The sequence below is a fragment of the Nyctereutes procyonoides genome, unplaced genomic scaffold (assembly GCF_905146905.1).
Source record: "Nyctereutes procyonoides isolate TBG_1078 unplaced genomic scaffold, NYPRO_anot_genome, whole genome shotgun sequence".
NCBI lineage: Eukaryota > Metazoa > Chordata > Mammalia > Carnivora > Canidae > Nyctereutes > Nyctereutes procyonoides.
In genome coordinates this window covers 10,503,792-10,519,589 of record NW_026575049.1, presented here as the reverse complement: position 1 = coordinate 10,519,589, position 15,798 = coordinate 10,503,792, and the positions used below count along the sequence as shown (strand labels likewise).

Genomic DNA, 15,798 nt, shown 5'->3' with positions numbered 1-15,798 from the left:
ACCAGTAAGCTTGAGCTTTTTCTTAATGTCACTGACGGTGTGGTCAAAGCTGTTTTGGTTATGAAGCAAACTCTTAAAAAAATAGAACAACCAAAGTGATCTTCCTCTATATAAACTGTAAGTTATCTATTACAGCATCTCGTTGGAGAGGTGGCCTTGAGAGCTCAAGTAAGTAGGTTATCCGATCATCTAACCAGCACAAGAGACTCTCTGGCTGCCACCAGTGACACGAGCCCAGAGTGGGGTGGAGGGAAATGCAGGTGAACTGCATTTTGAGGTCTGCGGTGCTGTTTGCCACTCTGTCTCTTGCCATTGCCAAGCACAAGCAGTCTTCCTCCGCAAAAGGTTGCTACCCAAGGGGGACACTGTCCCAAGCCGTTGACACACTGTACGTCAAGGCAGCGTGGCTCAAGGCAACAATTCCAGTAAGTATTAGGCACTCTGCTTCAAATGAAGGTTTAAAGGACATGTGTACTTCTGGGTGAAACTTCTTTCTCTTTGTTTTATTGTAGGAAGACCGCATTAAAAATATACGATTGTTAAGAAAGAAAACAAAAAACCTATTTATGGTAAGCCAGAGGGTTTTTAAAAATCTTTTTTTTTCATGTTTTCTACTTGTTTGATGCTTTCTCCCCTGCATTTTAATTCTTCCAGATGGCCGTCGAGTAATAATCAGGGGGGTGGTTCCAGTGACATTTCACAAAAGCTCTTCAGCCTTTACCTTATGCAATTTCTTGTGTGTCACTTACAGAAAAACTGCAGATTCCAAGAGCAGCTTCTGTCCTTCTTCATGGAAGATGTTTTTGGTCAACTCCAGTTAAAGGTCTGCAGGGAAATACGTTTTGTGGAAGAGCTTCATAGCCTCAGGCAGCAGCTGAGCCGTTGTGTAAGTATGCCCAGCAAATACGGTGACTTTGAGCTCAGAAACCTACCTAGAAACCAGCATGTGGGAATCTTTCTCCATATCGAAGGGTGAGAAAAAGGCTTTCGAACTGTTGGCTTGTGGTCCAAATGGAGAGCTTATCATCAGTGAACCAGCACTGAACAAGCATTAGAACTCATAAAGCCACTATGCTTATTATTTCTTACAGAACAGCACCTAAGACATACTGAAGATCTAAAATAACATGGAACGATCCTCAATGTTCATTTAGCTCCTTATCATTCCCTCTATATATGATTCCCAAGCCATCTGTTCTATTATTTATTAAATAATAAATAATAAATTAAATACAAATAATCAATAATAAAATTAAATATTGCCTAATATTTCTCAAGGCAATATTTCTCAAGCTTGCCAAACATTATTCTAGTCTGCCTTTTTTTTTCTCTCTCTCTCTCTCCTTCTCTCTTTCTTCCCCATATTCATGAGGAGGGCTTTTAGATTACTTTTTTCTCAGCTATTTATCCAATTTTTTAATAGTTACGTCCTTTTTAAGGCATAGTCTTAGTCAAAGCTTTAAAAAGTGTGCTATGTCTTCTTTGGTACTTAAATTACGTGATGCTGGAGTACGGTCATGGTCACCAGGAGCAATGGGGAATTAATCAGGAAGGTAAAAGTGACCACATTTCTCTATAAACGTCCACAGTCATAGTGACCAGCGCAGAAAAATGACACAAAAAACCCTCGAACCATTAGGCCAGGATGCCTGCAGTATTAGTTGACTTGCCTCTGTGGGGAATGGCAAATCTTTTCTGTGATCCTGTTTGGGTTCCAAGTACACCTTCTCAGCCTCTTGTGACTGTACCTTGCAGAGGTGCAAAGGCAGAGGGAGCAGTGACGACAACGCCAGTCCTTGGGTTGCCAGATGGGAATGAGCTCTCTACTCTGGGGTATTATGGTCATTGAGACTTAAACGCTGAGCAGTTGGAGGTTGATTTTTATTTCTTAAGAGCTCGGATGTCTTTTCCTTGTGGTCCATAAAAGGGCCCAGGATCTCAAGTTGTGGACCATAGCACAGAGGCATTTTATGTGGGTGAGCTGGTCAGCCAGGTGAAAAATTTCAGTGCATTTGCCTTCTCCTTTTCTTTGGTTAGTTTGCATTTATGTCCTTATTTGAGTTGGGTTGTACGGTGGTTCATAAACCCTCGCATTCCATTCAAATAAGCACAATGATAAGAATTACAAACTGGTATCTCTGTAGAAGGAGAGAGAATGCTCTGGGCAGTTCCCTTGTCTAAACCAGGGGAAAGAAACTCACTTCTCTCTGGCTTTTTCTCTACTTGACCTCTGTGTTCATCTTATTAAGACAGTGAAATAGTATAAACAGTCTCTTAAATTTAGCCGAATCATCATACAATTTTACATTTCATTCCCCTCCCCCCCACACCTGGTTAAGTATTATTATCCCCAGTAAGAGCATTTTCACTGCTGAAAAATTTAAAAAGGAGGAGACTATGCCTTGAAGGACTCGGGGAAATAATGAACAGTAGGCAGTCACCAAAGGCTAGAGCAAGGCTAAAGGAACAAGGGGGTTGCTCCCATTTCAGGGTCTGGTGACAGGGGTCCTTTTCGGCCTGGTTTTGTTTGTTTGTTTTTGTTGGTTTGCCAGAGAGAGAGAAAGTACAAAGCAGAGGGGAGGGGCAGAGGCCGAGGGAGAAGCCGACTCCCCGCTGAACAGGAAGCACCAACGGGGCCTGGATCCCAGCACCCAGGACCTGAGCTGGATGAAGACACAAGCTTTAATGGGCTGAGCCACCCAGGCGCCCCTGTTTTAAATGCCTTCTGTTTCTATTTTTTTGTTTTGTTTTGTGTTGACCTGGTTCCCCTGTGTAGGTGCTGTTCATTGCATTAGCCATCCGATTCGATTTAAAGTTATTTCAAATGAAGTTGTTAAGGACGATGAGGCACTAGAACAAATCCTGGCCTGATACTGTGCAGTGTGTCTGGACACCCGAGGCCCTAGAGCCGTGTCTGTCTCCCCCATCAGTTGGGTTTCCTCCGCTCACATAGCTGGAGAACACACAATGACAGCTGTAACCAAAACCGAGCAGTGTTCTAGACGAAACACTTAGAAGACATACAACCAGCTAGGGCCTCTGGTTTGCCTTGATTTGGTTTTGGAGGGTTGGTTTTTTTTTTTAATTTTAATTTTAATTTTAATTATTTTTTTCCTGAAGAGTCCTGTCATTAAAGACACTGCCAATAGAGACACTTGTTTCAGGGACATGGGCCACCCAGCCCAAGGGGTGGTGCCCAAGGGCGCAGAGGGGCAGCCCTCCAGCGGGTCTGGTGGCTGGCACCCCCTAGTGGCCGCATCCCAGCACACACCCAGCGAACCTCCCCAAATGCCAGCTCCTTCAGGGCTCCCCTTCTTACCTTCTTCTCCCCAAAGCTAACCATTGCTAGCTCCAGTTAGTGTGTCTCACAAACTGTAGAATTTATGCCCTGGGGTATAACAACCACTTCTGTGAAGACTCAAAAAAAAAAAATCAGAGGATTAGCCTGAGCTTTGGAAAGCCTTCTCAGACACACCCTTTAGGGAAATTAGTGCTGGGCTCGCATTTGATCTTTTGGCCAATCATAATTGTGTATTTTTGATAACAGAAGCTGGTACCTGTTTAATGTAAATTTACCGAGCACCCTGCTCTAGTCAGTGAATGATTTCTTCTTACGAATATATCCTTCTCCCGAATAAGAAGGGAAGTGAAACACGCAACACTGAACTCTCCCGAAGATGGTGTCAACACAAATAAATGGAAACCCAATCAACTGAAACTAAGTGGTTAAAAGAAACAAGTCAGTTTTGTAAATTGGCTTTCTTTTTTAAATTTTTCCAAACTGGCTTGCAGCAGGGTGGCCTGCTTCTATATTTTCCTGGGTGAGACAGGCCAGTGTGGTTTGGTCCCTGCTTCTACTCTTACTGGCAAAGAGATGTAACCCGAGAAGGCCAAGGAATCATGAAATGTGACATGTGTGATGCCCAATTTCCCGTGTGACGAAGTCACTGTAGAAGCACCAGGAAGGAAGTAGTTAATTCTATCTGCCTTGGGGTGTGGAGGGCAAGATGTGTTATTGAAGGGGACCATGGCTGAATTTAATTTCCCAGGGAGTAAGGGGGTAGCAATGGCAGGGGAGAAGCTTGATCAAGGCTTGGTGGCATGAAACCACACACCATATTCAGGAAAATCGAGTGTGAATGGGAATTGGCTTGGGGAATGTGAAGAGGAGGCTGTGTGGTTAGATTTTAACCGGGAGGTGCTGGTAAGGGCCTGGTCAAGCAAGGCATGATACCAGTGGCCAAGGATAAAGACTGTATCCTGAAGAGCATGCAAAGCCACCGAAGGGCATGGCGTGATCAAGAACTCTGTTTCAGAAAGATCTCTTTGGTGAGGGTGGAGGGGTGCATGTGGGGGGTTAGGCTCGAGGGAGAAAAAGCAATGGGAAGAGCATTGCAGTAATGTGCCTGGAGTACAGTGCTGGGGCCCTAGTGTCACAGGGAAGGGCAAGAAGAGTCTGCAGAAGACAGTGGAGTCTGCGATGAGCCTAAGGTTCTTACTTGGGGGTTGGGGAGAGGGGTTCATGAACAGTGTAGAAGGAAGAAGCTTGGAGGAAGGTCGATATGTTGCTTTAGACTTGCCGGAAGTTTCATGAGTCCCATGCATCAGTGTAATCATGAGTAGTATGTACATTTTCCATATATATTTTGTGTATGTTTAGTATTTATGATGTATCTGTTAACAGATTTACTGAGAAACAGTTGATACACAGGTAACTGAACATTTAAAATATATAATTTGGTAGTTTTGACGTACATGCACACTTCTGGAGCCATCTCCACAGTTAAGGTAAGGAGCCTATCCATCACCCCCAAGAGTTTCTTTGTGCCCCTTTGTGATGCCCTCCCTCTCTGGCCCTGTCCCTCTGTCTCCAGGGAACCACGATTAGCTTTTTGTCACCATAGAGTTGTTTGCATATCCTAGACTTTAATGGAAAGGGTGTATGTGTCATACTCTTTTGTGTCTTTTTTTTCTTCCCCGCATAATTATTTTGAGATTCACCCATGTTATCGAGTGTACCAATAATTTATGCCTTTTTTCTTGCCCAGTAGTATTCCACTGTAATGATCTACTACAATTTCTGTATCTATTCGCCTATTGCTGGTTATTTTCTTCCCCCCGTTTTTGGCTGTTACAAATAAAGCTGTTGTGAATACTCACGTACAAGTCTTTGGACAGCTGTTTTCGTTTCTCTCTGGTAAATACCTAGGAATGGAATAGTTGGATTATAGGTTAGGCATATGTTTTGTAAAAGATGGCCAAATTGTTTTCAAAAGCAGTTGTGCCATTTTACCGTGTTCACCAATAGTGTGTGACGGTTTGTTACTCAGTATCCTTGCCATCACTTGGGAAGGTCAATGTTACGCCAGCCGGTGCAGTTGGAGGGTAGTGGTATCGCCTTGTGCTTTCAACATGCATTTCCTCATTACTGAAATTGAGCATCTCTTAATTTGCCTGTTTACCATCAAAGTATCTTTATTTGTTTGTTTGTTTGTTTATTTATTCATGAGAGACACAGAGAAAGAGAGAGGCAGAAACACAGGCAGAGGGAGAAGCAGGCTCCCTGCAGGGAGCCCGATGTGGGACTCGATCCCAGGACTTCAGGATCACGCTCTGAGCCAAAGGCTCAACCACTGAGCCACCCGGATGTCCCCAAAGTATCTTCTTTGGCAAAGTGTCTGTTTGGATATTTTGCCCGTTAAAAAGAATTAAGTTGGTTATTTTCTTACTGAGTTTTGATTATGTGTGTTTTAAAATATATTCTGCATGCAAATCCTTTTCAGATATATAATTTGCAAATATTTTCCTCTGGTCTATGTCATCTTCCCATCATTTCAATAGTGTCTTTTGCAGAGAAGATGTTTTATGTTTTTCTTAAATATTTTATTTTTATTTATTTGAGAAAGAGCAAGAGAGTGAGTGAGCGAGCAAGCACAATCGGGGTGGGGGGCAGAGAGGGAGGGAGAAGTAGGGAGCCCAATGTGGGGCTTGGTCTCAGAACCAGGGATCTTGACCAGAGCCAAAGGCAAATCTTAACCAACTGAGCCAACTGGGTGCCCAACAGTTAACATTTTGGTGATATCCAATTTATCAATTTTTCTTCAACGACTCATACGTTTTTATGCCATATTTAAGAAATCTTTATTTAATCTTTATTTAAGGTCACAAAGAATTTTTACTGTGTTTTCATCTAGAATTTTTTCTAGTTTTAGGTTTCGTATTTAGGCCAATGCCTTTTTGCATCTATTGATGTGATCATGTGATTTTTATTTTTTAGACAATTGATACAAATTAAATTGATTGATTTTCAAAGTGAAACCAACTTTGCACTTCTGGGGAGTACTCTGGTAACAATGTGTTATCTCTGTCTTGTATTGTTAAGTTCAACTTGCTAAAATTTTGTTAATAGTTTTTGCATCTACATTTATGAGGACATTAGTCTTTTAATAGTTTTCTACTATTAGTACTAAACTACTACTTCTAATAGTAGTTTTCTTGACTTGTGATACTTTTGTCTCATTTTTGGAAATAGTGTCATGTTGGTCTCATTGAGTAAGTTGGAAAATATTCTTTCCTCTTCAATTTTCTGGAAGGATTTGCATAGAATTAGTCCTTTGAAGGCATTTTTTTTAAAGCAAATGGTCCAGTGAAGTCATTTTTGCCTAGAGTTTTCTTTATGGGAAGATTTTGAGCTAAATATTCTATTTTTTAATAGATGCAAGGCCATTCAAGTTATTGATTTCTCCTTGAGTGAGCATTGATAGCTTGTGTTTTTCAATGATGTTATTCATTTCATCAAATCTACCAAATCTTAGCCATCATATTATTTATGCTATTTCCTTAATATCTTTTAAATATTTTATATAGTATAGGATGATGTCACTTGTCTCATTCTGAATATTGGTATTTTTTGTCTTCACCCTTTTTTTCTGAAATTTTATTGAAATTCATCAATTTTACTGATTTTTCAAAGAACCGGTTTTTAGGTTGATTTTCTTTATTATTTTCTGTTTTGATTTCACTGATTTCCATTCTGAACTTTATTATTCCTTTTTTCTGTTACATTTGGGTTTAATCTACTCTCTTTTTTTTTACAGCTTTTTTTTTTTTTTTAAGGTGAAAGCTTGGGTCACTAACTCAAGATCTTTCAGTGTTTTCTTAAGGTGGAAGCTGAGGTTATTAGCTTGAGGTTTTTTTTATCTTTTCAGTGTAGGAGTTCAGTGTTATAAATTTCCCTTTTGATACAACTTTAGCGACATCCCACAATCTTTGATATGTTGTGCTTTATTTTCACTCACTTTGAAATACTTTTTAATTTCCGTTTTGATTCCTTCTTTGATCATTGGTTATTTCAAAGGGTGTCATTCAGTGTTTGTGTCTCTGGAGATTGTTCCAGATGCCTTTTTGATTTTGATTTCTAATTTGATTTTATTTTGGTCAGAGAGCATCCTTTATAATGACTCAAATCTCCTTATATTTGTTGAGCTATGTTCTATGGCCCATAATTTGGTTAATTTTGGTAAATGTCCTTTCTTTGTGTATTTGAAAAGAACAAATGTCTTGCTGTTGGGTGAGGTGTTCTAGAAATATCAGCTGGATCCATTAGTGGCTACTCCTCTTCAATTTTTCTATATCTTTGCTGATTTTCTTTCTACTTATTTTATCAATTATTGACATCTCTGACACGAATTGTGGCTTCTTCTGTTTCTCCTTGAACTTCTATCAGTATCCATGGTAGACGATCCTGTATTTTGAAGTTCTGCTATTAGGTGCATAAATTTTTGTGATTGCAATGTTATCTTCATGAATTGACCCCTAATTTTATAAAAAGTATGCTATTGTCGTTGATAACACTCTGTTCTGAAACCCACTTTTTCTGATACAAATAGAACCATTTCAGCTTTCTTTTAATTAGTATTAGCATGATGTATTTTTCTTTGTCCTTTTACACTTATTTGTGCCTTTTAGTTAAAGTGGATTTCTTATAGGCAGCACACATTTAGGTTGTGTGTATATTTATCTACTCTTTTTATTTGTAGGTTTAGACCATTTACTTTTAAGTGATTGGGTTTTTATTTATTTTATTTTATTTTTTTATTTTTTATTTTTTTGTGATTGGGTTTTTAAATGGTTGGAGTTAAATCTACCACCCTACTTGTCTTCTATTTACCCAGCCTCTTCTTTGCTCCATTTTCCTCTCTTTCTGACTTCTTTTTGGTTGATTTTATAAAAAATGATTATAATTTAGCCCTTTTATTAACTTATTAGTTATAACTCTTTGTGTTTTGCCATTTTTGAGACTCTTCATTCTTTTGTGTAGAACCAGGTTTCTCTCTGGTGTCATCTTCCTTTTCTTTGAAGGATTTCCTTTAACATATCTTGTAGTACAGTTCTATTGAGGATGAATTTTCAGATTTTGTTTTTCTTTTCTACTCTTTTTATAGTTTACTTGTGAAAGATATTGGATCATTTGCCTTACAAAGTTTCTCATAGCCTGTATTTTGATTATTGAATTTTTGTAGAGTCATTTAATATTTTTTCTTTATTTTTCTATACACTGGTAATTACACATAGATACTTGATCAGATTCAGGCTTGATGTTTGGGCTGAATCAATTCATATGTAGTGTTGTGTATTTTTCATCAGAGGTATATGTATATGGTGCCTATGTTTATCATTTAGCAGTCATTAATTATTGTCTAGATCTATGTAATCCTAAGGCATTACAAAATGGTACTTTAAAAATTCTATTATACCTTCTTTATTTATAAGTGAGGGTATTCCATAAACAGAACTTACCCCTTTCTACTTGGCTGTCCTGAGAAATTTATCATATAAGAAAGGCAGAACAAGTAGTTAATTCTTCTTCCTCATTTACCAGTTTTCAATATAAGGAATTACTTTTTAAACAGTCTTCCAAGGTGATCAATGAGTTGTTATTTTGCCCTACTGTTATTATTAACTCATGGGTTTAAATTAGTTTTCATTTTTTTTTAATATTTTTTTTAAATTTTTTTTTTTACTCACTTATGATAGTCAGAGAGAGAGAGAGAGAGAGAGAGAGAGAGAGAGGCAGAGACACAGGCAGAGGGAGAAGCAGGCTCCATGCACCGGGAGCCCGATGTGGGATTCAATCCCGGGTCTCCAGGATCACGCCCTGGGCCAAAGGCAGGCGCCAAACCGCTGCGCCACCCAGGGATCCCTAGTTTTCATTTTTGAGGAATATTTCTGATTTCTACAAGCTTCCATCCTTTTGGGATTCTTTGTAAGTCCACTAAGACTGGCATCCTATTGAGCCACTCCTAAGAAACAGCACCCAATAATAATTCTCATGGTAGACCATTCAATGTGGGATTCCAATACCACTGCATTTGAGAGTCATCTCTTTGTTTTTGGTAACATTCTAGGCATTGTGCAGCACCTAATAAAATACTATATTTTTAAATAATCTGATTTAGGTAATTCAGATGGTATGATTGTTCAAAGGAAATAAATTATAGTTAATATAAACACTTTTATTTTTATAATCTTTGCTAGCCATATAATTTGGCTAAATGACATTTGGATAGTTGACTTATGTAAATATAAAAAAAATGCAGGCAACCCCTGGTGGCTCAGCAGTTTAGCACCTCCTTCAGCCCAGGGCATGATCCTGGAGACGGGATCAAGTCCCACGTCAGGCTCCCTGCATGGAGCCTGCTTCTCCCTCTGCCTGTGTCTCTGCCTCCCTCTCTCTCTATGTCTCTTATGCATAAATAAATAAAATATTGCCAAATTGCTAGTGATCAAAGTTGAAACTGAAGAAAAATCCATTAATTTTTAAGATGTCATGATCTACTTTAATTAACATTTTGAAAGCCTGAATAGTAATGGTAATTAGATATATTTCTTTATATTTATTGTATATACTTAATTTTTAAGTCTGGTAAGTCTTGGCAAATACAGTATTTGTGTCTCAAATTCTTGTAGTGTGTTTAATAAGTAACTTGTATCATCAGTTGCAACTAACTTATCAACTTATGAAGCATTGCCAATTATTTATCCTGGTAAATTTTTTAAAAATTGCAATTGCCTGAACTGGTAAAACCAGAAGTAGGAAGTGAGACCAACCCTGTGTTGTTCTCTCATGAAGTTGCAAACTCCAAAACCTGTCTTCAACAATACCAATAATCTCATCTTGTGGTTGTTGGAAGAATTAAATGAGATAATATAACAGAGTGCCTAGCATATAGTAGTTCTATAAAATTTTTAGTGTCTTTTCTTATTGCTTTCATTGCACAGAACACTAATTTTCTTCCAATTACATTTTCTCAACAATTTCCAAAGGAGTGGTTCACTCAACCAACAAATTCCTTTTCAGTGACTATGCTAGTGTTAACTTGTATAATGTGTATAGTTTATAGCAGTTCTTTAAAGAGACAAGTTTTGGGTAGTTGGTTTAGATAAAAAATATATTTTCTAATGATATTATAGAATCTGTTGACAAATCACTCCTTGGTTAGTGATACATAACTTCTCTATCAAAATTATGGGGCACAGCTCTAGCCTTCCATGCACTAAGTTACATGGACTAACTCTTTTTATTGACATATAATTGAGGTATAACATTCTATTAGTTTCATATGTGCAACATAATGATTTGGTATTTGTATCAATTGTGAAATGATCACCATAAAATGTCCAGTTAACATTCATGCATGGACTCATTCTGATAAACAGTTACACTGAAAATTTTTAAAAATCTGCAGTAAAGTTATGCTACCCTAGTATCTGTTTGTATTTAAGGTATTTGGAAACTCTAGTTTTTTCTATGACTAGAACATGGAGAAATGTTGAATAAGGGTCTAGGATTATTGTAGCATATGTAATGAGGTTATTATATACACTAATACATGTCAGTTGATTCCGTTAGTTATGGAGACTATAGAGATAGGACAATATCCTGTAAACTCTTCTGATCTATATTTGTTTGGGATTGGCTACCTGTCATTTGTTTTTTAAAATTGAATGATTATGAATTTGGCTAATAGTTTAGTCATTTTCTCTCCTTTCATGCAAACTCTTTTTTTAAAAAAGATTTTATTTATTTATTTATGAGAGACACACAGAGAGAGAGAGAGAGAGAGAGAGAGAGAGAAAGAGAGAGAGGTGAGACACAGGCAGAGGGAGAAGCAGGCTCCATGTGGGGAGCCCAATGCGGGACTTGATCCCAGGACCCCAGGATCACGACCTGAGCCGAAGGCAGATGCTCGACCACTGAGCCACCCAGGTGTCCTCATGCAAGCTCTTTGGACACAAATTTAACTATGCTTTCTTATGCTAATTAAAAAATTTCCTTTCTAGGTTTCCTATAAACCTTTCTGGTCTCAGTAGTGTTGTGTTGATGTCTTAGAGCCCATACTTTTGCCGAACTGACATTTAGTTTTTTCAAAACGAGCTACACTGATATACTTTTCTCAACTGTTATTTTAAATGCATCTGAAATAGTATTTATAAGACCTCACATACTGCAGTCAATTAAGCCGACTGTGCTCTTTCTCCATGGGGGTTAGGCAAGTATTGATTCTCTCGATGAAGTTCTCTTTCATCCAGTTGCAAGATTTGGACCAACTATTTTTGTATTAGACAGTTTCAGGTTAGAAGGAATTAGCATCTAATCAAACTCTTATTTATAAAATCATGGGCAGACTTCTCTGAATTCTTCCCATAGCTACTACTTTCACTGGTCCTAGACTTGGTTATTTCTAGAATTTCCTTTTGTAGCTCCAGTCTAAAACACAAATGAACAAAGAAGCGCATGTGCACACACACCAATCATGAGATTTCTTCTGTATATTACCACATCACCCATTTTTGAGTTGAAATCTGCCTCTGTCTCTCTGCCAATCAGCCTTTAGCCCTTTAAAGCAAGCCATTTCCAGCATTTCCCTGCTGCCATGCAGAGCAGAGATCTTTGAAGTAATCTCTCTTTGGAACTGGATTTTGAATGTTTTCAACAAAAGCCTGGACAGTTGCAATATCTTTTCCAAGTTATGCTGGGTTTTTTTTTCCTTCACAATAATAGAGTGGTTTTAAGTACAGACTCCAGAGTCTGAATATTTGGGTTCGGGTCTCAGCTCTTCCAAGTACCATGATTATTACCTTCCATGCTTCAGTTTCCTAATCTGTGAAATGAGGGTAACAATAGCTTGTACCTTATAGGATTGTTGGGAGGACCGAGTGCGGTTCATATAATTGAAGCCTTCAGATTAGTGCCTGCTACATAATGCTAGCCTGATACCTGTTGACTGTTCCTATTTTCCACCAACAATCTTCTGAGTATTTTTTCTCATCACTAGAAAGGGAATTGGGATAAAGAAGAGAGCTCCTGGACTGCCTGATTTTTTTTTTTATAAATTAATTTTTATTTGTGTTCAATTTACCAACATACAGAATAACACCCAGTGCTCATCCCGTCAAGTGTACCCCTCAGTGCCCGTCACCCATTCACCCCCACCCCCCACCCTCCTCCCCCTCCACCACCCCTAGTTCATTTCCCAGAGTTAGAAGTCTTTATGTTCTGTCTCCCTTTCTGATATTTCTCACACATTTCTTCTCCCTTCCCTTATATTCCCTTTCACTATTATTCATATTCCCCAAATGAATGAGAACATACACTGTTTGTCCTTCTCCGGTTACTGTGGCCAAGTTCAAAAAGGGTGTTGCCTGAGTTCTTCTCTGGGATTTTGATGGAATCTTGTCTCACATTTAGATCTTTCATCTATTTTGAGTTTATCTTTGTGTATGGTGCAAGAGAGTGGTCCAGTTTCATTCTTCTGCATGTGGATGTCCAATTTTCCCAGCACCATTTATTGAAGAGACTGTCTTTCTTCTAGTGGATCGTCTTTCCTCCTTTATCGTATATTAGTTGAGCATAAAGTTCAGGGTCCACTTCTGGGTTCTCTGTTCTGTTCCATTGATCTATATGTCTGTTTTTGTGCCAGTACCACACTGTCTTGATGAACACAGCTTTGTAGTACAACCTGAAATCTGGCATTGTGATGCCCCCAGATATGGTTTTCTTTTTTTAAAATTCCCCTGGCTGTTTGGGGTCTTTTCTGATTCCACACAAATCTTAAAATAATTTGTTCTAAGTCTCTGAAGAAAGTCCATGGTATTTTGATAGGGATTGCATTAAACGTGTAAATTGCCCTGGGTAACATTGACATTTTCACAATATTAATTCTGCCAATCCATGAGCATGGAATATTTTTCCATCTCTTTGTGTCTTCCTCAATTTCTTTCAGAAGTGTTCTGTAGTTTTTAGGGTATATTTTGAGAACCATTTGAATGGTAAATGGTTCTCCAACCTTTTATTTTCAGGTTGTAGGTGTCCTTCTGTCTAAAATGAGTCTCTTGTAGACAGCAAATAGATGGGTCCTGTTTTTTTATCCAGTCTGAAACTCTGCGCCTTTTGATGGGGTCATTAAGCCCATTCATGTTCAGAGTTACTTGAACTTCTTCTTAAAGGGGAGTTTTAAGAGTCCCCCTTAAAATTTCTTGCAGAGCTGGTTTGGAGGTCACATAGCCTGATTTTTACCTTCTAATATCGATCTCATATTTCGTTGGGAATTCTCTCCACAACTCTTATTTACTAATTCCTTTTGTTCAACATCATGTCCTCAATGTCTAGCACTAAAGCCTGACACACAGTAGGCACTTCATCAACGTTTGCTTAATAAATGAATGGAATTTTTTCTGACTGTACTCTCTGACATTGGCCACCTCTGTCCTGGACCTGTCACTCATTGTTTTGGCCTCATTGGATCTGGTCTGGGTGGCAATGTCCTCTTCTGATCACAGGAAAGTCTAATGCCATGCTTGCGAATCCTGCAAACTATACTTTACCAGATTGTTCTGTGTCTGCAGGTCTTCTGTGCTTAATCAGCGAAGCCCCCTTTCAAAAGAAGGATCTCTTGCTTCCTACGCAGGGTCTGACCTGAAAGCAGAGTCCCCAGTTCGGCAGTCATGACACCATCACCACCTTTACGCCCTGGAACAGCTTTCAGAATATAACTGTCAAGTCATTTCAGTTATCTTCTCTTAATAAGGAAAGGAGCCTGCATGCTCCCCATGCTCCCCATGCTCCTCCTCTTTGGGTTCTGGCCTCAAGGGACCTGTTGGTTGACATTGGCCATATTTTGATAAATCTTGTCATTTAGCTGCTTCCATTTCCTGAGTTTTAATTGTTATTTTTGTTGATGTGCCCAGCACTCTTTTATCACTAGGGTAGGACCTCTTGTGACACCTTCAGCAAGTGACTTAACCACTTGGGCTTTGGCTTGCTTTTCTGCAAATCGAGAATTGGCCTATACGATCTCCTTGGTCTGTTCCAACACTAAAGTTCTATGAGTAAAAACTAAAGAGATAAATTAGGTATTTTCACCTTTTTTTTTTTTTACATTTTTTTTTCTATTGAAGCCTTTGGAAATGTGTGGGTGAATAGAGGACAAAGTTAATGTCCTCCCACTTGGTTTTCAAGCGATTTCTGTGGTCAGATAAGGACTGGAAATTCACCTCCACAAAGGAGACTGGCGGTTTCTCCTGGCCTGGATACTAGACATCTTCTTAAAACGTCAACCTGCAATTTCTCCTTTTGGAGAAACTAGTATTTCCTGGCCCTTTCTCCTGGCAGTCAACACCTGGATATTGTACTATGCAATGCACATAGCAGACAGGGTGATTTTTCAAAAAGGGAATTCTTTTCTTGTCAGTTCCTACATCTTCCATGCTTCCTACATCTCCCAGCTTGGATTGCTCTAGCTATGTTGCCTTCGTTTTGGTTTCTGGGAAACACTAAGTCTTTCTGCCCCAGGGCCTTTGCACGCCTTCCTCTCTGCCTGAGTTATTCTCGCCTGGGCATGCTCCCAGCATTCTCTTTCCTATCTTCACTAGCTCCTTCTCATTTTTCAGATCTCAGTTTAAATGTCATTCTTCAAAAGAGAGCCTTCTGTGACCACCCAGTTGAAAATAGGTCATTCCTGTAAATTCCTATCATAGACCCTAGGTGTTTCCAAAACACAGATTTAATTGTAGTTTGTAATTTGTAACTCTTTGTTTTTAAATCGATTGCTTGCTTCTGTCATGAGACTATAAGCTCTGTGATGACAGAAACCAACTATTATTTACCTGCCATTGCACACTTATGCCCAGGACATTATAGCTGCTCAGTATATGCTTATCGAATGGATAGAAAAAAACTATCAAAGCCTCTCCAATAATGTAACCTGTGTTTTCTGTTGATTTATTAGATTTCCTGTGCTTCCTCAGCTAGAGAGATGAAAACGATTACCAGGATGAAAAGCACGTTTTATGGGGTAAGGATTTCAAGTCATTGTCTTTGAGTACTCTGTTTCTTAAAATGTGAAAAATTTCTGCTTTTATCTCTCTGCTTTATCTGCAGCTTGGAAACAAAGGAATCTACAAAGCCATCAGTGAACTGAATATTCTTCTTTCCTGGATTAAACAATTCCTGGAAAGCATTAAGTAATGCAAGGAGCCAAATGCATGGATCTGATTGCTCTTTTGGAATATAAATGCGAACCACTGGAAATGCATTTGTAAGAGTGTATTTCTTTAAAAAAGTTTTTGTACAATTTAGATGATGCAGAACAGACTATGGGAATTTAACATAATAAAATTTTGGAGATATGTCAGTTGTCATGAGTATGTACATTTTCTTTATTTTCAAGGAATTCTTTCATCCTGAGCGTGTTTTATTATTCCCAAGTACATTGTATAAAGTTAATTTAAAGCTGT

At 38.6% G+C, this 15,798-nt stretch overlaps 1 protein-coding gene across 1 annotated transcript; it reads left to right on the top strand.

Moving 5' to 3' along the window:
- Positions 1–254: 254 nt before the first annotated feature.
- On the top strand, positions 255–15,529 carry IL26 (interleukin 26). The gene is made up of 5 exons (XM_055327815.1): positions 255–425; positions 513–569; positions 752–886; positions 15,291–15,356; positions 15,443–15,529. The coding sequence occupies exons 1-5, from the start codon at positions 255–257 to the stop codon at positions 15,527–15,529; spliced, it is 516 nt and encodes a 171-aa protein (XP_055183790.1).
- Positions 15,530–15,798: the final 269 nt, after the last annotated feature.